At 41.1% G+C, this 26,084-nt stretch overlaps 1 protein-coding gene across 1 annotated transcript; it reads left to right on the forward strand.

Annotated features, from left to right (window-relative positions):
- Window positions 1-535: 535 nt before the first annotated feature.
- castor1 (cytosolic arginine sensor for mTORC1 subunit 1) lies at window positions 536-25,897 on the forward strand. Its single transcript, XM_085786265.1, has 9 exons — window positions 536-1,001; window positions 8,220-8,290; window positions 13,331-13,524; window positions 15,118-15,253; window positions 17,095-17,218; window positions 17,775-17,891; window positions 18,059-18,141; window positions 18,961-19,055; window positions 24,799-25,897. Exons 1-9 carry the CDS (start codon window positions 889-891, stop codon window positions 24,868-24,870), a joined length of 1,005 nt encoding a protein of 334 aa, XP_085642391.1. The 5' UTR covers window positions 536-888; the 3' UTR covers window positions 24,871-25,897.
- Window positions 25,898-26,084: the final 187 nt, after the last annotated feature.

Here is a 26,084-nt window from a genome sequence, read left to right on the forward strand (position 1 = left end):
AATTACTTGCTCTTTTTGTCCACTCGTGATGACATCTTGTTGCTGTTCATCTTGATTGAAATGGCATCCTTTCCAACTGACACATGTCGAGCAGGGGTCAGTCTGTGACATGTGGGCTTGTACGGGTTGTCCAGGGGAGTTTTGCAGGGGCTACTGATGTTTAGTTGAGTCAACTCAGCAAACTAAGTTACCTGGACTGTTCTGATTTAACTGAGGAGTTGACAGTATTAAAACTTAATATTTCAAGTTGGCCCAACAATTTAGATACTTTTAGTTGGATTGACTAAGAAAAATAAGTTGAGGTAACAAAAAACCCAAATTCCTTTTTACAGTGCAGTCTCAAATTTTAGGGGTCTGGAGCCCTGAATAAAAAAATAAAAAAAACCCACAGCCACGTGCTTATTGCGCTACTTTTATTTTGAAGGATAATCTCGGACCCACTCGGATGTCTGCTTGTTGTCCATTAACACAACACCCCCTGACTGTGCATGTGTTAGTTGGGCATTCATCACCTCAGTCAGACTCACTCAGCATCATAAACCTGTGGCTTTAAGAGGAGGGGGCGTGTCGTGTCGTGGGGCTGTCCCTCCCCCCTCCCCTCCCTTGTATTTGAATATACAGTAGTGGAGCGGGGCTGGAGCTGGAGCTGGAGTCGGGTTGCCTCGGCTGTTTTTCGTCTTCAGGCTGAGAGAGAGACGAGCTCAGCGGGACGAGCTGCCGGTGGTTGTTATTGCTCCTCATCCGGGCCTCCGTGTTTAACATTTGAATGATATCGCTCGGCTTGTTGTAGGAAGGCGTTATCTCCGCCTGCACACCGCATGCACACACACACACAAAACACACAACAGGAAGGCTGCAGCGCTCGCAACCGAGAAGAATAAGAAGAATATGGACTTGCACATACTGGACCACAGGCTACGGGTCACCAGCATATCCAAGAATGGGCTGGTGCATTTCACACACCCCCTGATCAAACTGATATTCCTCCGGAACAGGACACGGTAAGAGAAGAAGACCCGATCTGAGTTTTTGTGTGTCGTCCTCCTCATCATGATCATCATCGCTGTGAATCAGCCTCGTAATCCAACACGGATATATGAGATAACCCACAGCGCCTCTTCATTCATTGGGTGCCTGGCCCGAGCACATTATTATTTGTCTGTCTGTCTGTCTGTCTGTCTGTCTGCCTGTGTGTTCATGCCTTCATGAATGATACAGCTAGTGTAATGCATGCAACTTTAGGGAATTGGTAGGAGGGGGGAGTAGATTATGGAGGAGACTTAAATGCATTTTAGCCAATGTATGGAATATTCTTATATATTCTTCCAGTAGAGATAGCCAGCTGATATTTGCATAGACAAAAGACCCACAGTATTTTGATTACACAGTATCCATGTGTTTATTTGCATTTATGTTGTGCTCCTTTGCATGCATGATGGCTCTACTGAGCACAGGGCCAAGAAAAAACAAACATGCAGCCTCTCTTCACTTTATTCTGGTGGGGGGGGGGGATCCTGTTTCTCCATCACAGACTTGATCCTTGACCTCCTCCACCCAAAACCAACATCCAGTTTGCAAGTTGTCCAGCGGATCTCATGTTGGCATCAGTGCCAGTTTTTTTTTTTTTAAGTTAATCCCTGGATATCCTCTCATTGTTATGCAATGGTTTATTGCTCTGGCTGCCCCACATATGCATGGCTAGAAAAAGAGCTAAACATCTGTCCTCTCCCAAGTTGCCAGTGATACGGGCCGGGGCCGGGCCAGTGGCTCGGCTGCAGCTCTCATGTCGAGTCACAACGAGGGTGATGTAGGCTAGTAGGCAAACGTCAGGGAAGATTTCACCACCTCTAATCGCATTTGTGCTGTGTGATGTCTGAAGTCCGGTTATCACACTGTCCTCAAGGATTTACTTATCATAATCATCCTGTGTGGGAACAGAGCAGCCCTTTAATAACCAGTTACCAGTCAGGACTAGTGCATGCCTGCATGAGAGGATCATGATCCTGGGAAACACATCTTGTAAATATTCATTCAGTCATCGGATTTGAATCTAGTATCAGACACTTCACTTTTCTCCATGCCTTGCCGCCTGCATCAGCGTTTATTGGTTTCATAGAGTTGGGCAACACAATGGGGCCTTGACATGTCCAGACTAGTAGACACACTGTGCCATGATGGCTGGCACCACCTGAAGCTCTTATTGAGTAAATTGTTAGTCATTGTGAATAATAATACACTGACACACTGTATGTGATGCATCAGTTTTACTAAAGCAAAGGAAAATAGCTTCATAATGAATGAAGCCAAATTATCAAGAACTGTATCCAGAGTGTTACTCTGTTTTTTTTATTTTAAAAGTGAGACTTAGTGTCCATTTGAACTGGCTCTGGAAAGTAACACAAAGTAGTGCAGACTGCCTTTCCTTGGATTAGCAGGCTTCTGTTTTACAGTTTGTTGTTTTGAATGCTTTTGAGTTATGTCATCGCACTGTGGTGTGGATGTGTCTTGCTTTTGTTTTTCCTGTTATTTCTGTGAGGCAGGATTTTTCTTTCTTTCTTTTTTTTTCTTGGTTGTTTGTTTTCTTTGGTCAAACTGTAGGCACGGCTTGAACGGGGAGTGGTGGAGAAGACGGGAGTTCACGGCAACTCAAAAACAATCGTGGAGCAGAAAAAAAACAAGCCTGATTGCCTCGGTTGCTCCCTCTTTCAGGCCCCCGCCATTCATTAGAGAGCAACTCCCCATGCAAAAGGAGGAGGTAATCGTTTCTAGGAAGTCAGAGTTGTGCTAAATTAAAACTACTTTAAATCTTCCTCCAACATCATCAAACAAGGCTGAAGCATTAAAAGATGAAAGTAGCTTGAGGATCATCTCCACCTTTGCCCAGGAATAAGAACCTATAAGAAGCTGATGAGGCACAGCAGGCTACTGACAGCTACACTGTTAATCTGTCAAGGTCAGCTCAGCTGTGTTGGTCATTGTTCAAACTTCATGCAGCAGTGTCAAGATATTAGAAAACTTTTTTTTTTTTGAAGTTGTAATATTAAAGAGACCATGAGGAGTTTGTTTTTGGTTATAAAAGAGTCTCATATTAATGTGGATGAATACGTTAATGGGTCCATTTTCCATAATCGTTTTGTCTTTATAGTATTTTTGATATTATTACTTAGTGGTCGACTTGCCCAGCATTTCCTAGTTTCGGTTTTCCGGACGCTGCCCGGCGGGTCATGGGAATAACGCTGCCGAAACGCCGTTTATGGTCGGAACTACGACGGTAACTGATCGTCTTCGAACCTCCGACTTTCGTTCTTGATCAATGAAAACGTTCTTGGCTAATGTTTTCGCTTTCGTCCATCTTGCGGCGGCCCAAGAATTTCACAGTGGACGCCGAGGCTCATGGGAAATGTAGTGTGAAAAAAACACTTCGTTTTCCGAAACTCCTCGTTGTCACTTTAAGTTTAGATCATGCAGGCGAAGTATTTGTGTAGTTGGGTTATATGCTAGAGGTTGCCTGTGGGGGTTTGTGTGCATGCTCTGCACTCTTGCAAACAAAGTGCATGGACTTCTGAATCAGCTATTTACTATTAGAGTCTCTGATGAGATCTGATATGATGTGAATGAGTCATTCCACAACCGGCCAAAAAACCAAAACCAAAAAACAGGGGCAATGAGCAAACAAGCAGTTAGTTTGTACTCGTTTTGTCTTTGGTATTGCTGTTTGGAGTCCATGGGTGTGGTAATAATTAAGTATCAGCCCGATATGAGTTGAGCTGCACGGTGGATGGACGATGCAGCCCCGCAGGCCTCGACACAGTCCTCCTTTCTTCTGCTCTTTGGCGGCTCACTAACGAGAGCATGGGGCTGGAACAATGCCCGAGCAGAGCCAGAAACCCAGTGGGGAGTTTTCCACTTGTCTGCTTCACTGATCTGTCAAGGTTGGGGCTCTCACTCCCCCTTATATACACAAGACTTACCCCCGCCACCACCACCACCACCATTTCTTTCCCCGTCCACCCCACGCTCTATAATAACAAGCAAGGATTTCAAGACCAAAAAAAAAAGAAAAAAAGAAGGCCTCCCAATTGTTCTAAAAAAAGTGGAGTCCATGAGAACGGTAGAGATCAGCTGGTAGGAAGCTGTGAAGGTCCACTCGACGACGGGGCTGAGATAGCTCAAGGCTCACACAACACTTCAACAACATCGGTTTGCTGCGCTCTTATCATGTTTCCTCAGCTGGAGCATCAGTTGCAGACGCCCCACCACCACCGCTGCCGGCCCTCGCTCCCTCACCACCGCTGCCGCTGGTTGTTTTGTGCCGCTGCAGGATCAAAGTCCAGACTCTCGCATGCTTGGTTTTCATCTTCCCCTCTTGGCCCGATCCCTGGCTACCTGTTGCTTTCCTCTGGTTATTTTCTGTCTCCTCCTCTTCGTGTTTACTTCATGCTTCAATAGAAGGAGCTTGTTTTCTTAATAACTCGTTACACCGGTGATCACACACATGCCGGCTGCACAAAATGTTTTCAATCATTGATTAAGTCTATGGGCGGGGTTTGGATATGTCTCTAAATCAACCAACAGTCCAAAAAGATGCAAATATAACAAGTTCTCACATTTGAAGAGCTTAACCCATGATACTGTTTCCTCTGGGCTGTGTGCGTCCTTTGTCTCTGGTTTTACCTGTAGAGACAGGGATGTATTGATGAGAGCAGAGGGCTCTGTTAGTCAAGTCAAGTAAATCTTTATTGTCCTGAAATGGGCAAATAGTGCAGGGATCCAAACTGACTCTAAATGGGGGCACTTTGCCCCTAAAATTTGAGATGATGCCTGTAAATTTTTCATCTACTTGCGCATGTGCAACCAGTAAATTTGGTATTTCTTTGGTGAAATGTGGGCAGGGCGGCTCAAAGGATCTGCAATCTGGAATCTGTCATTACAAGTGGCAGCAGGCCAATGTTTGTGAGGATCGTGAATGAGAAGGAAATGTAAATATTTGCTTTGAAGGTCGGATTTACAGTGTGCGCCCCTAAATTTTCTGCTTGCGCTCCTAAAATTTTAAGTTAGGGGCCACTCCTAAAAAAAAAAAGTTAGTCTGTGGCCCTGTAGTGTTGCAGCATAGTGCTGGAAATTTACACAAACCCAACAGCACTACTGTACAATGACAGGCAGAAGAACAAAGCCACAATAAAATCTATACAAAAGAAACACAACTTTTGTGTCAACCGTTCTGCCACCTCACAATGAATCAAATTAAAAATTACATGAACATAGTGAAGAAATAGATACATAAATACATGAGTGCATGTGTGAGTGGGTTCCTGGACCTACATGCATCATTCTGCAATCCGATACATCACAAAATCTTACTCTAGTTGATCAGATTTAGTGTTTTGGGTGGAAAAAGTTTTTTCATTTGTGCAACAAGATATATCAGATTTTCTGTTGCTCTCGTTCTTATTAAAAGCCTATGGGTTGGGCTGATTGTAGGTAAATGTCTTCCTTAGAGCGAAAGATGAGTGACAATGAGGATTTAGTAGTCAACATAAAAGCTAAATGAATTTTGTAGTCTTCTTATCAGCACTCACTCTGCAATGAAACCTGCTGTGTGTGTGTGTTATCTGTACTGTGAGAACAGGAAACCAAACAAGCACAAATAGATGCCTCGCAGCGTTACAACCATTACGTTGCCGTGGTTTGGCTGCCTCGCAGGTGTCACATATGTCAATACAGTATATAGAGCCTTCAGTGTGTTCTCTTTAAAAAAAGAAAAAGAACAGTACATGTCATAAAAAGCTCCACTTTCGAAGGGATGGATGCTTGGCATACGCTACCTGCAGGAAACTGGGAGCTGGGGGAAGGTGAAGGGTCAACAGGAAATGAGTGGGGTATTATAACACAATGGGCTGGCTGAGCTTGCGAGCACAGCTGGTAGTTAGTATTACAGTGTTCCCTCTCTTTGTCTCTCTGTGGCGTGATTGTCCCATCTCATGCGAGGGGGATTAGTTTTTGCTGAGTCAGGAGTTTCGCGGTCTCACTCGGGCTTCTACTGTAATAGCCTCAGCTGACTGATAAGCAGAGGAAGGGGAAGGTGGATCTCCGATGAGACGTTTTGAGAAAACAGGAATATGTAGCACTTCCTTTCTAGGGATTCAATGAAAACAAAGAGTCCCAAAATGTTGCTTGTGGCAGCTTTTTTAAGCAAAAGTTAAAATGCTTACTAAGATATTTTCTTTTTTTTAAGGGCAAAGGTTTTGCTTTGGTTGGTCGGAGCCATATCACTGGTGATGTTTTGTATTTTCTGTCAGATTGTGACAGAGAGCAAATGATAACCCATAAACCAATGAAAAGTCTGAAGACATTTGGTATTGAAGCTACAATTAGCTTGAACCTCATCTGCCTAAATTACAAAGTTGGCCTCAAACAGGAAGGAGCATAATGACACCCTTACAGTTTAGAGAGTGGGATGAGCTTTTGGTTCCAGAAGTCATTTGAAAGTTTTCTGTAAAATGACAATGATCTCAGTGTTCCCCACCACAGAAATATCTCATAGTGTTGTTTGATCATTTTCAGCTTTTTAGGTTAAATCATGCTTGTGTGACCTGTTTTATAGAGAACAGCTGTCAAAATCTGAAATAACCATAATGAACCTAAGCCACTGCTGTGAAGAACAAGTTTGTCAGGTGTGAATCAGAGCCTGAATTGGCACCATTGTTGAAGAATTACATTAAAAAGCATCATCATCTCAAAGAGATTCTGTTTAAACCACTTGATTTTCCTCCATGTTCCCAAAAAGCAGTTCGTCTTTAGCTTTAGTTCCTGTTTGCAATAAATGTAAAAGAATGCATTGAATGTTTACCAAAGAGCTCATACCAAAGAGCTCATCCAAAGTTGCAGTTCACTTTCCTATTTGTACACGCACATCGATGTCTGAGTCTTATCACAGAACCACGTATTCTCTCAAGCATTTATTCGTCTTTTATACTCAAGATTAAATCCTGGAGGACTTTATTTTATGTCCATTAAAGTCCTGGACATGGTGCGGTCAGCTCATTTCGTCTGTGACTTAAAGAACAGTGGGTGCCTGAAATAACTCCTCCCCACTTTGAACTCCTAACTCCACTAAGTCTGGTGTCTTCTTGACACTTGGAAGAAGACTTCTCAAAAAACAGTGACAAGCATCACAACCATAGGTGCCCATATGTGTAATCAGAGACAGGGCGATGTAAATACGCAGCCTTAAAAGGACTGAAAAGGTTGCAAAGATGAGTGAAGATTGTCCACATGCCCGTCTTCTTAAAGTCGCCATCAATGTCAAAGTTGAACAAGATGCCATAGGGACATGTGTTTCCGAACTTACATAGTATCCAGTTCTATCTGCCTACATCTCCCCAAACATTTTCTATCCCCATCTCATTTTTTTGCTGTTTGAAAAAAGACTCCTCTTCAGATGTAGTACAAGTACACACAGGAACTTGATGTGATATAAGCTCCAAAAACAGAAGTAATCCACGAAAGTATGTGTTTCTCTGCCCAGTTCTTTCCTCAACCAACTTCTTGCATTTTCCCCCCTCGCCCCCTATGCCACCCCCTCTTTTTTTTCACCATTACACAAAGACAACATTGAAAGGAGCTGCTGAACAGTGTGGACAGACCCAGCAACACCCTTTGAAAGCAAATGCTTTTGGCCCCAAGCCCAAAGAAGAGACAAATACCAAACCTGAGGGAGAAAAGTATCGTAATTGTATCAAGAAACTTCACGATGCTGTTTTCTGAGAAGTTCCTAAAATCTTAAAAAAACAACAAATGTATACCATCCCATCTATATTTGCCTTTCTTAGTAAATTTTTAACCCCAATGGGTCGTATCAGTCTGCAGAACCGCTCTGTCTTTTCAAATATTTAACCCAAGGAGCTTCTTTTTTTAGAACAAGGTGGAGGAGGCCTGCAAAAAGTCACTCTCAGAGATTGTGTACAGGTGAATAAACCTTTAAAATGTAGACGTCTGAAGCTCTGCAGCCAGAAATGGACTGGGTTTTCATAGGACATCTGAATCATCACAGTTAAAACAGTGATGCTCCGTCTTTTCCTTGAGTGCAGCAGTTGAGCCCCATTTACTTTACGCTTGTTAAGTGTTATTACGAAGACCCGAAAACGTCCTTTTTGTTTTTGTTTCCTCAGCTCCCAGCGGTCTGACTCTGCTCATCTGTTCCTCCTTTTCTGTTTCAGATGCAAGTTTTTCAGTCTGACGGAGACACCGGAGAACTACACAGTCGTCCTTGATGAGGAGGGATTCAAAGGTAAAATACCACTGAGCAGGCACATCCTATGTCCTTCCACACTGACTACTCTAGTCCCATTGGTGCACTTAATACTAAAATATAAATCACCACAAAAAATCTCTTTACTAATCTTTATAGTGTACTGTAGGGTCTAGAAGCTAGAAGACCAGACATACCGTATATGCCTTACAATGACATGTAAAGACATGCTCTGATATAAGCCAAGGCCAAGTTTTCTCTACCACCAAACATGTTTTCTTACTGAGAGCCAGAGGTGTCGATCGTCATTTATCAGGAGGTCACAGACATTACTAGAGGTTTATATTACAGTCTATGAGCAGTGCTACTTCTTCAGCTACAGGAATGAGACCAGGCAAACCAGGTTAGCATGTTAACTTCAGTATGAAATAGAAATAGGAGCAAAACAAGAGTTCACTTAGCTATCGTTTTTCACCATTGGACAGACAGACAGCTCTGAGAAAGTTAAGAAATTCCATCTAGAAAGATAAATGAACAATGTTGGGTATGTACTGTAGCAAATAGCATAACTGCACATACAGTACAGCTTTACTTTACTCGTCACATCTAAAGGTGAAACCTCAGTGCTATCATCTGGGTCATCTCAGCGTGGGTCTGGTGACTTCATTACAACCCGGGACGTCAAGTAAGAAAGATGCAGATTACCAGACAGGGAAGATTTAGATTTACATCATGTGAACTAACTGCATGGTCCAGCACTTTATAGGGATAAATGGGGACGAGAGGTGTTTTCAAACTGTGATGAGGCACAATACAGAAGGTAAAGAAAGAGTCAGTACTTTGTTTTGTTTTCTGGAGTCTTCATGTAGAGATGGAAAGAGAATTTGGCCGATGGAGCTGCTACATCAATGATACATCATCACAGTTTGTTCCAACATGTTTGGGTTGTGAGGAGCTCCTCCAGGGTCCAACAGCACCACTTTGTACGAACACGCCACAAACTCAAAAAACACGGTCCGAAGAACAAGTAAAATAGTTTTGAATGGGGCCACAACATTCTGTTGTTTTACCACTCGAATGTTACTTCCTTCCTTCCTTGTTCCCCTCACAGACCTCGTGCGGTAGGATGGGTGTAGACAACCATAAAATGTAGGAAAAAACTGTACAAGAAAAAAAGAGAAAAAGACAAGCTGAAATGAAGCAGAGCCAGAGTAAACCAGAGTTTTCTAGGTTTTTTTTTTCTTTCTTTTGTTGTTTTTTAACTCCTACACAGAATGCAGATGTGCTTTAATTCTAGTATTTAGTGTTTTCACTGAAGGCCAACTCAAATATCTCTCTCTGATAATGTAAAGGAGTTGTGAGAAAGGGCTGCAGGCTTGTTAGACCTGTTACCCTCCTCATTGGTGTAAATCATCAGACAGACAGAGAGAGTGTGGGAGGGTTGGTGAAGCTGCTTCTGATGAACAAAAGGTCAAGTGCAGCTGTATGGAAACGACAACATTTTTCTTTTTGAAAATAAAGTTCAAGCATCACTTACGCACTAAAAAAACCCCCCAATTAAACAATTTGTAAGGACTTGGGTGTGTATTTACAGACACACAAGAGCAAAAACAACAGTTGTTATTGTGCAGGGTTAGAGACAACAACTTTCTTTGAGTCTTCAGGAAATTGGCTTCATTTGTGATAAATACTTCTTTTTTTAAAAACAGTTACTCATTGATAAATATTTAGTGTGATTGTTTCCAATTTTCCTTCAGATATTTTTGAATTCTGACTTAGCTTTAGGCTTTTGGTATCTGCCTTTTATTTTGAAAACACTTTTGTTGGACAGTAGTTGTACTGATCCAAAACAAAAAAGATAATGACAAGCTCTAGCAGTTATGAAAATGTATGTCAGGCAGGTCAGCCCTGTATCAGAGCTGTGTGTGTGTGTGTCGAGAACACACCGTCGGGACAGAGCGAACAATAGAAACTTTTTTTCTGTGTACATGTTCTGGTCCCATCCACTCATCGTCGTCCAGTCGTTTCTGTCTTTCTGTCCCTTTCTACACAGATGTAGCTGTTAAAGGCAGATATCGCCCGTGGGTATACTCTGCTTCTCTCTCTCTCTGTCCCCTTCGCTCTCCTTCTGACTGAGTGCCTATTTTAAGAGGTGAAAGCTGGTGTAGCGAAGCCACAAGGGGCTGCCTGTGATAAATTATGCCAACCAGAACAGTGGCCCTTTTGAAGGGGGAGTAAATAAAAAAAAGAAAATGGGGTATTCACCACCAGGAGTTATAGACACTGTTTGGTGATGTTTTTTTGTTTATTGAATGGTAATGAAACAAAAATGCCTGATCTGTTGAAGAAACAACCCTTTTTTGTGTTACTGTCAATCTACAGGTTCTTTTTCAATCACAGCATAAAGAGGGAAGAGTGAGCACTTTATAATAAAAAAATCATGAACAATGATAAATTATAATGATTATCATTTATCATTCTTCATTATTTTATTATTATATTTATATACTGTATATGTTTATTTTATTTTTGCACAGCTCTCAGCCGAACCAGAATGAGCTCGAGCTAAATTTCATCTGTGGTCCCGGGGCAGGAAACAGAGAACATATCTGCTACGACAAACACAACACAGAATCTTCAATGACAATAACAACAAGCAGATTTCACAACATTAAAAAACATTGCAACTACAGCAATGCAGTTTCACATGATTAAAAAGAACGATGACAATGCACTCACAATGATAAGACAACAAGATTACACCCAGTGTTTGAATTCATGATTAATGGGCACATGATTGGGTTGATTTTAGCCATGATTTCATCTTGGTTTTATAGCCAGTAGAGCTGTTACTCTCTCTTGTGTCACTTGGCACTGAGTTCCAGTCATAAATTTAGTCTACTACTGTAGTTGTAATGATCCTGGGTTGGACAAGGGAGTAGGGTGGGGGATAAAAAAGGAAATAAGGCTTCTAATGATCAATATATTATAAGATGAACAGATGAATCTCTTAAGAAGAAACAAAATGAAGGTGGTTCTCACTCATGCAAAACAAAGTTTATCCCCCTAACTCAGTATTCAGTTTGCCCTGGTTCTGTTTAGCCAAGTTTCAGTATCATTTTTTTTAATCTGTGGTTTAACTTGTTATTAGAAAGAAAGATCAAAGGTTTTGCGTTGTTTATTTCCTGGATAGACACCTGTTTCCCAGGTAGCTGCCTCGACATTGCAGCTGCCACTGAAGCGTGAGGAGTGAAACATCCTGCTCTTCCAGTTTGGCTCGGATCACTCAGGATGTCACAGTGAGGGGAGTCATCACCCCACCCCCCTCCCCCCATTTGACCTATTGGCCCTCTCCTTACCCCCAGGAGACCAGGAGCCCACACATTAACGCCCCGTCCGGTATCAGGTCACACTTTACGACGGAGCATCTTGCGGCGAGGCTGCAGGTGCTGCCGACCTCCCATGAGCATAATATTTACTTGTATAGCAAGGCGGTATAAATAGCAGGGGGCGTTTGAGGTCTCCGCGGTGAAGGAAGAGGAGAGAGGAGGAGGAGGAGGAGGTGGGGTGGGTTCGGCAAAGTGTGTGTGTGTACGTTGTACTGAACAGAAAACAACAGGAAGCCGCCTCGCAGTGTGCACCACGGATATACAGATACATCAACAACAATGTAAAGTTTGACAGGGCGCTCCGTTAAACAAGGGGCTTTTATTCTGAAGGTGCTAAATCACTCTGCTTCTAGAAATGTCAGCTGTGTGAAATCCTGTCATGGATGGTTTACATAGGCTACAGAACATCTGTCACATCTCCAGTGGTTTGGTTTTTTAGATCGGTACAGCTCGGCTCTGTTTAACGTAGTATGTTGTCGTGCTTTTTTATTTTGGCAACATATGAATGAATATTTCTGGTTCAGTGTTGATAGAACTGCTGTTGCATGATGAATGAGTTGAGCTCTGTCTGCTGTCTGGAGTCTCTGCAGCGCCGATTTCAAAGACCTTTTCATTCATTCTTGTTGAGCACGCCGCCGCCGCCGTCCTCCTGTGTTTGAGTAATGGACTCAACATACTGGGGAAGTTTATAGTGCCTGCAAAACAAAGTCCTCCTTGTGGGAATATTTATTTGTTCATTTATGTTTGTGGCAGGTGCACCCTTTATTTCACACAATCGGTCTCTCGCTCTCTTTTTTTTTTAGGAAGTATATTAAACCCCGGGAGGATCGGCCTGTCAGAGCTTATACAGATGGATATCCTGACTTTTTCTTTTCCTGTCTCTACTCCCTATCATCAGTCAGATTCATCCTGCTTTTCCCATAATGCAACCCACTGGCATGTTTCATCAGGCCTTGTCTGCCAGTGAAATTTTCCTTATCTTTCAAATTCACAGCTATATAAGACATAACACAGCATTTTTTTCAGATTGAGTCATTATCTGGGGAACTGATCTCTGTGTGGAAAGGATGAGACGAAAATGACCTATATATATGTATGTGTGTGTGTATATATATACAGTATATATATATATTATACCTACTGCACATATTGTAGTTACTCTTTCAAAAAACCAAATCCCTGCTAGTCGTTCGTAACAATATATTATCATTAGGGCTGACAGATTCATCTTGTTTCATGCGATATAAACATGCACACTAAAGTCATCACAAGAAGTTTACAAAAGTAAATTCTATTTACAGGCGCGATGCTCACTTCACTGGATACTGCATTCACAAAACGTTTCTTGAAATGATTAGATGCCGTGTTTATGGAAAACGAACGAGAAAATGATGGGAAAGCTCCGTTCCCATGCTGACAGGGCCTTAGCCGATCAGATCTAAACCCCTCCAACAGCTCCCCTCATCTCCTGCAAGTTGATTTGTGCTCATTTAGCAGCAAGAGGAGCAAAGAGGATGGCTGAGGCAGGAAAGATCAATATGCACACCTTAATATTTGCTTATTTATCGCAAATCTTATCGTTGAACCGTGTCATCGCACATCTTGCTGATGTCATGCAGACCTAATTAGCATAAATACCTAATCCTTCAGACTCCCTGACCAACTTTTTCTTTCTTTCTCCTCTTCTCAGAGCTGCAGCCCTCAGAGCACCTCCAGGTAGAAAGCTCCATCTGGCTGCCGCTCAATGTGGTCTCCAACGGCAACGCCTCCAGCAGCTCACAGGCTGTCGGCGTGACCAAGATCGCCAAGTCGGTCATCGCCCCTCTGGCCCAGCAGCACGTCTCGGTCTTCATGCTCTCCACTTATCAGACCGACTTTATCCTGGTGAGGCCTGCTGGCTGATTTATACACTTTTTTCTTCCCTCTTTACTTTTTTAGCTTCGGCTTCGCTCGGTTCCACTCTGGTCTAATCAGTGCTCACAAGGTTTCCTGTTGAAAAGAAAGAGGCACTTTAAAGCCTCCCTGTTGTATAATTTACAGAGCAAATTTCCAAACTCTCTAAATGCACTCTTATCTTGTGAAGAAGCCTTTCACCTGCTGAGCTGTGTCAGACAAAAGAAGCCAAGCTGTCCATGCATTTTGTCCACTCGGCAAGTTTCGCAGTCGAGGAATTAATTCCAGACGGAGCTGAGGGCAACTAAAAAAATTTGGTTGATGTATTACATGTGAAAGTGTTAAGTGAGCAGAAATAGATAACACAGCGACAGACGTTTGTGTCAGCAAGTAAATTAATGGTGGACAAGCTGCTCGAGCTCCAGTGTTCACTTATACTGAGACAGCACGTATAGAAATATATACACAACCTCCTGTGTTGATCAGGGTGTTTATACAGTATATGGAGGTGCATTTGTGTCTTTATTATTCAATCAAAACAAAAAATGTTGATTTAAACAAAAAATATATTTTTTCCATTTTTCAATCAAAATAAACTTCACTTCAATCAATATTTGAATGCAAAAAAAAAATTTTGAGACCCAAAAAATTGCATTTGAGCGCTTTTATTCTTTGATTGAAAAGGTTTTATTTGATTGAGATGAGTTATTATTTGATTGAAAAGGTTTTATTTGGATTAAAGTAATCTTTTTTGTATTTGGGCCATATTATGGGTAGGATATTTGTGTCTTTATTATTCAATCAAAAAAAAGTTGATTTAAACAAAAAAGATATTTTCAATCAAATAATAACTCACTTCAATAAAAAAAGAAAAACCTTTTCAATTTCTTGGGTCTCAAATGTTTTTTGCATTCAAACACTTTTTCTTTTTGATTGAAAATGTTTTTGTTTTTTTTGATTGAAGTGAAGTTTGTTTTGATTGAAAATGTCTTTTTTTTAATATTTTTTTTCTTTGATTGAACAATAGAGACACAAATGTACCTCCATATTTATACATATTTCACATCTGTTAGTGTGGCTCCATCTAAATACCTACTAAAGCTGTAGAGCCGGCGCATGTAGCTTCGAAATTCAATTCAATTCAACACAACTTAATTTGTCCCCGGGGGACAATTAAAAGCACACAGGGCAGTTACACATAATGACATATACAAATAAGTAAAATAAGACTAAGTTGAAGTGCAAATACAGAAAAAGGGAAACATGTACATGGAAGTGTGTATATGTGTATGTGTGCAGTAAGATGCCAAAAACAATAATCCTGTGCAAGCATGTTCAAAAACTAGCGCGATCTCTCGGCTCCATACAGTAGCTTCACTTTATTAACCAAAACAAATATATACATCACGTTATACGTCTTAACCAAAAGGAAAACTGCAGTCGTTATTGGTCTTAATTAAGCACAATAAACTACGGAACTGCTTGTTGTCTTAAAATACAAATCCAATCAAATACCACAATCTAAATTATTTATCGCTTTGTTTATATCGTAGAAATGTCTCTAACAGCATCTGTGTTGTGTAGGTGAGAGAGAAAGACCTGTCTGTAGTCGTCAGCACTCTGGAGGAAGAGTTCAACATCTACAGGGAGGTGGGAGGAGAGTCTGTCCCCGTGCACTGCCAGGATGTTTCCAGCGGCCTCCAGAAGAACGGCAAAGAAGGTCAGAGGTCACAGTCCTGTTTTAACACCAGTTCACTCACTGTTCAGGCTCAGCTCCGAGGACGCCGTCTCGATCCTCTAGCACCACCTGCAGGTGGTTCTGTGTGTGCAAAGTGTTACAGAGGGCCGCTCATCACAACACAAAGGAAGTTACTAGGTCGGGAAAAAAACAACAACATTTCTGTGGCTCTGCAGAGCTCGGATTTGAGACGCAGCTTATGTGAGGTCATGTTCAGTCTGCCTTCAGAGCATTACATTATTTAATGCATACGTGATGCGGCCTTCATTTCACATTGCTTTTGCCTTTTATTTATGCATCAGGAGTGTTGAGGTTGTGAGAGCCACAACTCCCATATAGTAAGAAACCCGACAGAAAATATAACAGGACATCCAGCCGAGTCCCATTCTCTCAAGTTGAATCATTTAGAAACTGCCGACAGGGTTAAATCGATCTGATAACACTGACTGCACATCAGCTGTGCAGCTTCATATGTTCATACAGCAGCAGCTGTGGACATCAGCAGTGGTTCAGCCTCAAAATTGACCAATACACCTCAATGATCCAGCTTGTGTGAACACTGTTTTCTCTCATCACCACCACTGTGTATTAAATAAAGACATAGTTGTATAATCTGTGTGAAAAGGCCTCAGCTGACAAATAGTGACAAAGGGCTAATGAGAACTATTGACCATATATCCACATCCACATATACGTACGTACATCCTTCCATCCAATCCAATCCATTTTATTTATAGAGCACATATAAAAACAACCAGGTTGACTAAATTGCTTTCCACAGATGTCAATAGATAAATAAATACATAAATGAAATCAACATCAATAGGTAAAATATATAAAAACACACCAAATAAACAAAGTAAACAACAATAAGAACATAAAAGCTGAAGTGTTTGGGTCTCAAACTGTTAAAAGCCAAGTAATAAAAGCGTGTTTTAAGATGTGTTTTGTCTCACATGTTCAAGTAAATCCTCATCCTGATGCATAGATAAACCAAACTGATGTCCACTCATTAGAGAAAAAAAAGAAAAACTATAGTTACAAAGTCTAAAACTCTACCGAAAACATGTTAAAGTCTCCAAAATCTTTGAATACTACTTTGAATATTCAAAATATATGATGTGCACAAAGGACTATGAAGACCACGTAAGGTTTTATATCTTGTGCTCCTCTGGCGTATCGCCCCTGTGTTGCAGAGTGAAGAGATAAGTGAACTAAGTGTGTTTGTAGTGAGAGGAACCTGTTGTTTCCCGACGCCCGTTGTGCTGAACAAAGCCGTGTTTGTCTGAAACAAACATTACAGTTTATGGTTATTGTTATATAACAAAACAATGAAATCACAGTGACCTTTACTGGAAGCTTTTTCTTTTTATCACCATGTAGAAAGAAATGGGACCAATGGGACCGCCCCTTCACAATCTCTCTGGTGATGATCAAAGAAAAACATGATTGTTTGTTTCCCTAAACTCGACACAACAGAAACATTTCACTCAACACAGATTAGTTTCTTGTTTTCTGCTGACAAACTTTTACTTTATCAGATTAAAATAAAGCTGAGAAAACCTAAAAGAGAGGGAGGCAGGTTATTGATGAATCTGAAGTTTAAGAACCAAAGATGAATTAAATAATGAAGATTGTCAATGTAGTTCAAGGCTATGAGTATAAAATTGCAACTTTTTTTTTTTTGTTCTGCAACACTTTTGGTTCTGACTCTGTCTCTTTTGATTTGTTTCATTCAATAGAACATTTAAAGAAACATTTAGTTTTAGCTTTCGTTATGTTTTTATAAACTAACACTTCCCCCTTTTTTTTCTCCTCCCCAGCCATCCATCCCACAGTTCACCCGGTGCTCATCCCCCCGAACCACTTCTGTGTCATGTCTCTGGACCCGGACACTCTGCCGTCCATCGCCACCACGCTCATCGACGTGCTCTTCTACTCCAGCAGGTGACATGTCTCTCACTCACTCACTCCGCTGCTGCAGTACCGGTGTAAAAACACAAGGTGGCAGCACACGATGCAAATTAAGAGTCATCTCACTGGTTGGACATTGAACATTTATCATGATAAATAACCTTTACAAGTAACTATTTAAATCGGTTTAATCTGCTCTGATGTGATTTAGTTTTTTAGTACTTAGATATGAGACAGTGCTCATTTGTCACAGTGGAACAATGCTCAAAGTAAAATGAATTACAAAGATTTGGCTTTTTCTAATTTTTGCTACAATGGTTATTCAAATGTTATTTAATCCAGAAAATTGAAATGTAGAAGCTCAATGAGGTAGAAATCTGGTAGAAAAAGCTATTCTGCATTTTAACAGGGTTAAATAAATACAAAAAAGCATCATGTTTTTATTAAAAACCAGTTGTTCTGTCTGTCTCAGGCCTGTTATTGTCGGATAAATGGCCCCAGTCTTAATTAAATGACTGTTGCTGACCAGCTGAACGTCTCTCCTCTTCCTCCTCCTCCTCCTCCTCCTCCTCCTCCTCCTCCTCCTCAGTCCTAAAGAGGACACACAGTCGTCCCCCAGTGAGGACCTGGACTGCATCAAGTTCTTCTCCTTCTCCCTCATCGACGGCTACATCTCTCTGGTGATGGACACGGAGGCTCAGAGACAGTGAGGACTTTTCATGTGTTGCCTTTTACACTTAAAGAGCCCGAGCGTCTGTATGCTTGTTATGTGAAGATACTGTAGTAGAAGAGGGTATTTCCCGTGGTCCCGTGGTCCTATGAAGGGTTTTTGCACTCTGACTTCGACTTCAGCTCTTGATCTTTGTGCTGTAGGTTTCCTGCTGACCTCCTCTTCACCAGCTCCTCCGGGGAGCTGTGGAGGATGGTGCGCATCGGGGGACAACCACTGGGCTTTGGTAAGGACACTTCCTCTCCCTATAGCTCAATACCTCCATGGTGACTGCTCTACACACAGTTTAGTTTAGTGTCTCTGGTTCTGGTGTGTGATAAAGGCTCAAACTCACATCAGGTCTAGTCCACTCTATGGTCTGCAATTTTTTTCAGCCGTAATTGATTCAGCTTTGATTTGTTAGATAATTCTTCATTGTTGGTTTATTTATTTCTATGATTAACTATTTTCATTTTGTCAGAACTTTTAAGCCAATTTACAGTATGTGAATGGGACTTTCTATTTGATTAAACATAGTACACACCCTTTGCACGTTTTTCGGATAATGCCCCAATTTCTCCCTGAAAAGGACAAATGGTTGGTTATTCAGAAGCGTATTTCTTTGGTTTGCAATGTGACAACACAAAAAACAACAGAGGAAAAAAGTAAAAATCTGACATTTTAAACGCAGAACTGGACAAAATGAATGGTTACAAGTGTGATTCCTGTTTTAATTGTCTGTTAATTGTCGAAATACAGATCAAAGGAAAATCACATGCCTGAAATCCAGTGAAGTGCCAATCATTTTCTTGAGTCCATTTTTGGAGTTCTGGGTGTATAATGTCAGATTTTACTTTTTTCCTCATTTATTTGTGTTGTTTCATTGCAAACCAAAGAAAAACACATCTGCACATCAAAACGTTCATTCTTGCAATGATTTGCCAGGTAGAAATTGGAGCATTATCTGAATAACAGTGCAGGGGTGCACATATTTTTGGCCACAACTGTAGTGATTGTGATACTAATTTCCTTTTTCTTTGCTATTGTGTGTTGGTTTTTTTTCCAGATGAATGTGGGATCGTCGCCCAGATATCTCAGCCTCTCGCTGACAGCGACATCTCTGCCTATTACATAAGCACCTTCAGTTTTGACCATGCTCTGGTGAGTCTGACATCTTCACTTCACTGGCCAGGCCTCCACTCCTGTTGAACACAGCAGTGACTCAAAAGTGTACTGACAGTACACTCAGATATTTAAAGTCCTAAGGCTGGGCTGTGGTTCTTTTAATGGGAGATGAGATCAAGATGAAATGAGGTTTACTCAGCAGCTTTAGCTAAGGCAGCTGACGACCGATTTAGAGGCTGTTTTACTGGTGGGTGTGTGTGTGTCTGTGTGTGTGTCTGTTGTCTGTGTGTCATCATGACCAAATATGGTCTCTGTCTGTGGACTGACTGTGTCACTGTGAGAGAGATGCAGTCACTAAAGTTTAAGTGTGTTGAGGACGCTACGTGTTGCCCTTTACTATTAGTTAAAGTGATATGCCAACATTTTTTTTCGTGTCTTGCCTCACTCCCGAGTCCATGACAAGCAGATAGACACCATCCTTTTGACTGTGCGTGCAGTAACAAGGGAGATAGAGCCCGTATCGCCCGTAATTAGCTTAGCTCAAACGCTGGAAGTCTACCCGAGCCGAAATCAGCAGTCAGAAGCTGATTTCATTTTAGCTCTAAACTCTGTAAATATATATATATATATCACTTTTTATTTCAAACATTTTTAGGCGAGAAAATAGCCGTTTAGATCAGCAGTGTGTCGTTAATTTGTCTAAATACCAGCTGTTAACAATTTTGTTCGGACGAATTCGGCGCTACTCAAGCTAGCCGTTGTGACCAACGCACTTCCGGTTACTTTCACAACATAAAACACCTGTTGCCCTTTACATACAGAAGTGCTTTTACTTTGAGATAGGAAGTTAACCTATCCTCGATGTAGCTAGCTTGAACCAAAATAAACCGTCTTTGCTTGAACCCTTCGTTTTGACCGATCTCGTCCCGTTACCGGCATTTGACCGCTCAAGATGCCTTACCGGAGAGTTTTGTCAGCTCTGAGACGAAGATCGGTCCGTTTAGAGTTGCTGAAGAGTGTTTCTGATGACTTTAGGTGGAGGCAGGCTAACACTCCCTATACACTTCCAGCATTTGAGCTAAGCTAATTACGGGCGATACAGGCTCTCCCCCTTTACTGCACGCACAGTCGAAAGGATGGTATCTATCTGCTTGTCATGGACTCGGGAGTGAGGCAAGACACGTTAAAAAAAAAATGTTGGCGTATCCCTTTAACTACTGAACATTAACCAGCGGGTTCACACTAGAGCTGCAACAATTAATCAATTAATCACAGAATAATCGATTAATAAATTAATCGTCAACAATTTTAATAATCGAATAATCGGTTTGAGTAGTTTCTTTAGAAAAAAAGTCAAAATTCTCTGATTTCAGCTTCGTAAATGTGAATCTTTCTGGTTTATTTGTTCCTTTATGACAATAAACTGAACATCTCTTTGGTTTGTGGACAAAACAAGACATTTGAGGACGTCATATTGTGGTTCGGGAAACACTGATTGACATTTTCAACATTTTTTAACATTTTATCAACCAAACAACTAATCGATTAATTTTTTAAATAATCAACAGATTAATCGATAATGAAAATAATTGTTAGCTGCAGCCCTAGTTTGCACACAGCAACACGGTGTTGGTGTTGCATCGGACCAACCCTAACCTGGTATTTAAAAAGCTGTGATGCAGATTGATCAAATCAACACCTTCAGCACCTCTTGAAATTGGTATTTAAATGACATCTAAAGGAGTATTTCTCTCAAAATGATTCATATATGGTCATTAGAAGCCATAAAACCCTAACATGTGGTATAACCATGTCAAAATGTGGCGTATACACATTCACGAATGAGCTTTCCACCACACCCCCCCCCCCTCTCATGCATCTGTGTCAGTGTGTCGGCTTAGTCAGCAACCCTGTGTCTCCTCCATTATCTCAGAAATTACCCAGAAGAGTTTATCTTGGTCATTTGTTTGCCGTTACCCAGAAACTTATCACAGAGTGTCACCGACTGAAACCGAGCATCCCAGTACCAGCAGATAAAGCCGGAGCCGATTATAATTATTTCAGAATGATCAGTAAATGAGGTGGGGTTCACCTGGTCTGTGGTTTGTGTGGCTTCGACTCTCCTCTGCCCTAGTTTTACTTTTACTGTCCAGTCACTTTTGTCTCATCTGTCTGTCTTAAATGCTAAAAATATGTTTTTTTTCCTCAAACTGCATGAATCACTGTGACAAAAGTACAACTGAAAATTCACAGAAAAATACGATTGCAAGTGTAGTTGCATTTTAGTAACTGGCCAACATTGTAATGTAATGTGCCACTACAGTATATACCATTGTAGCAAGACAGTCAGTAACACATATACAGTAGATTAAATGATTCTACTAATACAAGTGTTTTATTCACACACACTTTTGATACTCTATCATATTTAGTAAATAAACTACATCAATTCAGAGAACAACAATTGAAGCTTAAGTCTTTTTTCAAACACACATGACACACCCCTCTCATTCTGAATTTCTTCTTCTGAAGAATAAAATGCACCATTATGCATTGTAAGCTGTCACAATCATGACATTTTACAATTAATTGCGATACAAATAATATATAAATGTAATTGATGATTTAATTGTCTTTTTCTGATCATTTTATGCCACTAAGCCTAAACATAGTTTAATAATACACCGTATCATACATCATACACCGTATGAAGAAGAAGAAGAGCCATTTATTGGCATTAACCATTGGAACATATAAACAAAAATTGCATTTCCGTTTGCCTTTAGGCTTTGCAACTAAATCCATGGTAGATTGAATTCTCATCGAAATGCGGTCGTTGAATATTAGAAAGTAAGCTCCTTGAGATGAACAGTTTGCAGCTCCACTTATGTGTCATTAAACCATAAGAGACGAAGAAGGGGGCGCAACGTTATAACGGTGGAAAATGACATGGTAATAGTGATGGAAATATGACACCTCTGTTGTTTCATACAGCTGTTTTTAGACAGATGAATGGAAAGGAAACAATGTTAATAACTATGCAAAATAATTGTGTTTATCTCAAATGATTGCAATGAGGCGATTACGTGGTAACTGTGACAGGCCTACAGCTCTGACAACTTTGTGTAGACAGGTGTGTGTCTGAACACACGCGTCCAGACAGCTGGAGTTACCACAGGTAGGTAGACTCCAGTCAAGGTGTAGAAACGACTCAAAGAGGGTCAAGGGTGATGTGAGGTCGCAGCAGCAGGTCTGAATACTCCTGTCAATATGATGTTTCTGTTTTTCCTTTTCAATAAATTCCCCCAAAATGTATAGAAATTCTGCTTTGAGTTGGACATTTACCGATAACGATGCAGATTTCAGCATATGTCTGCAACGTTAACTATGAGAAATCGCTGAAATGAGATGTCGCTTCAGATAAAAGCATCTGCCTTTGTTTTCTGAACGCCCCGACCTTTAACATCTGTGGATTTGTGTCAAACGTTAACTAAACTATGATTGTAATTACTGAATGCAAGAAACCTGCAGTTTAGCATATCTTTCTGCTTCCTCTGATCAAAACACAAAGTATTCGTTCCTTACTCCATACACCTTGCAGTCTGAGATACGTAGTTAGCCTCTGTGTCACAGAAAGGAGGAGGAGGATGACCGCAGGTGTCGTTTATCATTGTCATCGTTGAATCCCTGGTTGTTTCCTGTGCACTCAGCTATTATCACCCTCTTAGCTTTTTTTAGGCCGCTGTTCAAATATTTTGGAAATGAGTGTCACTCACTTTTTTGTTGCTATGGTATATGCAGCTATACCTTACACAAGAATCCTTTAGTCATTGACATTGGTTCCCCTTTGTTGCTGTCATGGAAAACAGTGGTCACTTAAAAACCTCATAAAAATGAGTGGGATTAATATTAAAACCACCACACGTTTAGCTCAACAATAGGAACTCCATAAAAGTAAACCAGCTTTGACATCATGGCAACTTCCTCTCTCACGCACTTCAGAGAAACACTTCTTATCAAAGATGCCTGGTAGATACCATCAGGAGAAATGGTGCCCGCTCTGCCAGTACTTTCGCTTTTGATTAACACCTTTTTAAGTTGTGCAATAAATTGGTTAAAGGGAAAGTTCAACATTTTGGCCCATTGCCATAATCCCTTTAGTTTTAGGGGTATGTTCGTGCAAGCTATTTTTAGAACGGCATAGCAGAGCCGCGAGCTGCTCAGAGCTACGCTACAGAGGCTAATGGGGTTTCTTGCTTTCCCTCATCAAACTCATCAAATACACAATCCTACAACTCCAAAACGCTCTGGTGGACAAGTTGAAAACAACTCGGTCTCGTATCGTTCAGTTATTATCTCATAGTGTGGTGAATGTGCAGGTCACAACTTGTCCACCAGAGCGTTTTGGAGTTGTTGGATTGTGGATTTGATGAGTTTGATGAGGGAAACCAAGAAATCCCATTAGCCTCCGTAGTGTAGCTCTGAGCAGCTCGCAGCTCTGCTCCGCCGTTCTAAAAATAGCTTGCACCGAAAATCAAAGGTAAGGAACCTACTGTTATGACTATAGGAATTATGGCAATGGGCCAATTTGCCAAAATGTTGAACTTTCCCTTTAAAGTCTATTTTACCCTGTTGGGCGTGTTTTGTTTCAGGTGTTTGACATGTTTTCAATGTCTAAAAAAAACTGTGCAGATTTATTTGTGTAAAGATGAATAAAAGGAAAATTATGAAAAATATTTGGAAAGATTCTGATCAAGGAGTCACAATAACAGAGCTGAGGACTGACTTCCCAGAATAAAGCAGATCAGAAGGTGTGGCATCGGGAGGGTCTGTGACATCAGTCGAGCTCATGTTTCTTGTGGATTAAATCATTTAATTTTCAAAAATATGTCAGGGAAATTCCTACTGACATGCAGTGAACTTCAGGGAAACTACTGAATGTAGGAAGGAACGTGTTGTTGTTGTTGTTGTTGCATCAATGAAATGTAATGTGTGATATTGGACAGATGGATAGAAATGGTATACACTTCCTGTCTCCTAAATGGGGGTGGCCAACCGTCACCCCACCTCGTCTATGAACGTGTGTGTGGATTTATAAAATGTGTAGGTAGCCTAGATGAAAGTGAGATATTTATATTTTCTTATGATAACATTAAATATTTACACTACTAACAGTCCTATTTAGCATGATGAAATTTTTTAAAATCATTTTCACGGGAGCTTGCGGCCATTTGTTTGACGTTGCCTAGGAAATCTGTGCCAAATCTCGCGAGAATGTGTGAGACAGAGACATGAATAAAGTGAATAAAGTTCATTTTCTCCTGATGTGTCCCTCCGAAAATTGCCATTTTGTGTCAAAATGTTCAGAAGAGACATGGCCTGTGAAAAATGAGTTCAAAATTTACTTCCGTGACTGTGGGGCGAAAGAATCAACCATAATCTGCGTTCACGTTAAATTTTCCCATTGGCGTCAATACACTCAAGGCTGCCCCCAGTCTCCTAAAAAGGCGTGGCCGTGCAGAAACCCACGTGACATGTATACAGGAAGCTGACTCGTCATGGGGGGTCTTGGTTTATAAACCCTCTTTGGCGAAACCAAGAAATCCCATTAGCCTCCGTAGCGTAGCTCTGAGCAGCTCACGACTCTGCTCCGCCGTTCTAAAAATAGCTTGCACCGACAATTAAAGGTAACGAACCTCCTGCTATGACTATAGGGATTATGGCAATGGGCTAATTTGCCACAATGTTGAACTATCCCTTTAATACTTGTCTGTCCCAGGTCCCTGAGGAGGACATCGTGAGTGTGACGGACATGCTGCAGCACCAGAGGAAAGAACCAGCCACCAGCTGATCCCTGAAGCCCCGCCACCCTCCGACACGCCCCCACTCCAGCCCCCCGGGGGGGCAGAGGCCGGGGGGGTCGGTGAAGGAGGCTGACTCTGTGCCTAGACTAGCACTGCATCGCCAGCAGTATTAACTCGTTTGAACTTGCCATGAACACCAGAAGCACTTCTCTGTGGTGTGTGTGTGTGCACTCTACAGTTTTTTGTCTGTGGGGGCCTCCTGTCTTTACCCCCCCCACCCCCACCTCCACCCCCCCTCAGGTAGGACGCACTGAGTCTCAGGAGGGGCCCACAGAGCCTGCACATGCACATCGAAATCCACAATCACTCCTGAACACACACACATGCACATTCAGACACACACACAAATAAATCCACAAGCACAAAGGCCGATACATGAACATGTATGACAGACTCTGTTTCAGACACAAGCCTTGAGATCCGTTGGTGTTCATACCGTTGTTTTTGCAGCAGTACATGCATTTCACATACAGTACATACATTTCACCAGTGCTATAAACACACAAATTAGTCTTCCAGTAACATTTACTGTGTATCATAACGCCATGTGTCTAAACAACTTTTAATCAAAGGCCATTCATAAGAATTGCGTTCTTTATTTTTAACTTTATTTTTTTATTCTTTTTTTGTGAGGCTTGAAATGCGGCAGAAAACTGATCATTTCCTTTTTTTTTGACACCAGGGTTCACACATTGTGCTTTGAGAAGAATGTGCACGTAGTTCTAACAAATTAAAAACTACTACAAATGCAGTCAAACACATCAGTAGGTTTGATCAGGGTTGTTTTTTTTGTTTTTTTAATTCCTTTTAAAGAGGTCAGCAATTCTTAACCATAGCATTACCAAGGTCAATAACACTATGTCTTATTTGTTGTAATTTGCACAATAAACTTTTAGTTTAGCTTAATATCACGTAGATGTTTTCTTTGGTACAACTACATTTTGTACAATTTGAAGTATTCTGTAAACATTTGTAATTTTGTGCTGCTTCATTCAATAAAGAATATTGAAAATAGCTGCTGTTTGTCGACCTTAGAATTACTTTTTATTTTTTGGTTTTAGTTAAAGCGTAAAATCCTAATCATAGCAGAACTACATATTCCAGTAAATGAGTGATCAATTATGGGCAGATAGTGTCTGTCACTCATCAGTCACGACTCGGATATATATTAAGTCATGATGCCGGAGCATTCTGGTGTAGG

This window comes from Trachurus japonicus, chromosome 9, assembly GCF_045865225.1.
Source record: "Trachurus japonicus isolate A0001 chromosome 9, Traja_1.0".
Classification (NCBI taxonomy): Eukaryota; Metazoa; Chordata; class Actinopteri; order Carangiformes; family Carangidae; genus Trachurus; species Trachurus japonicus.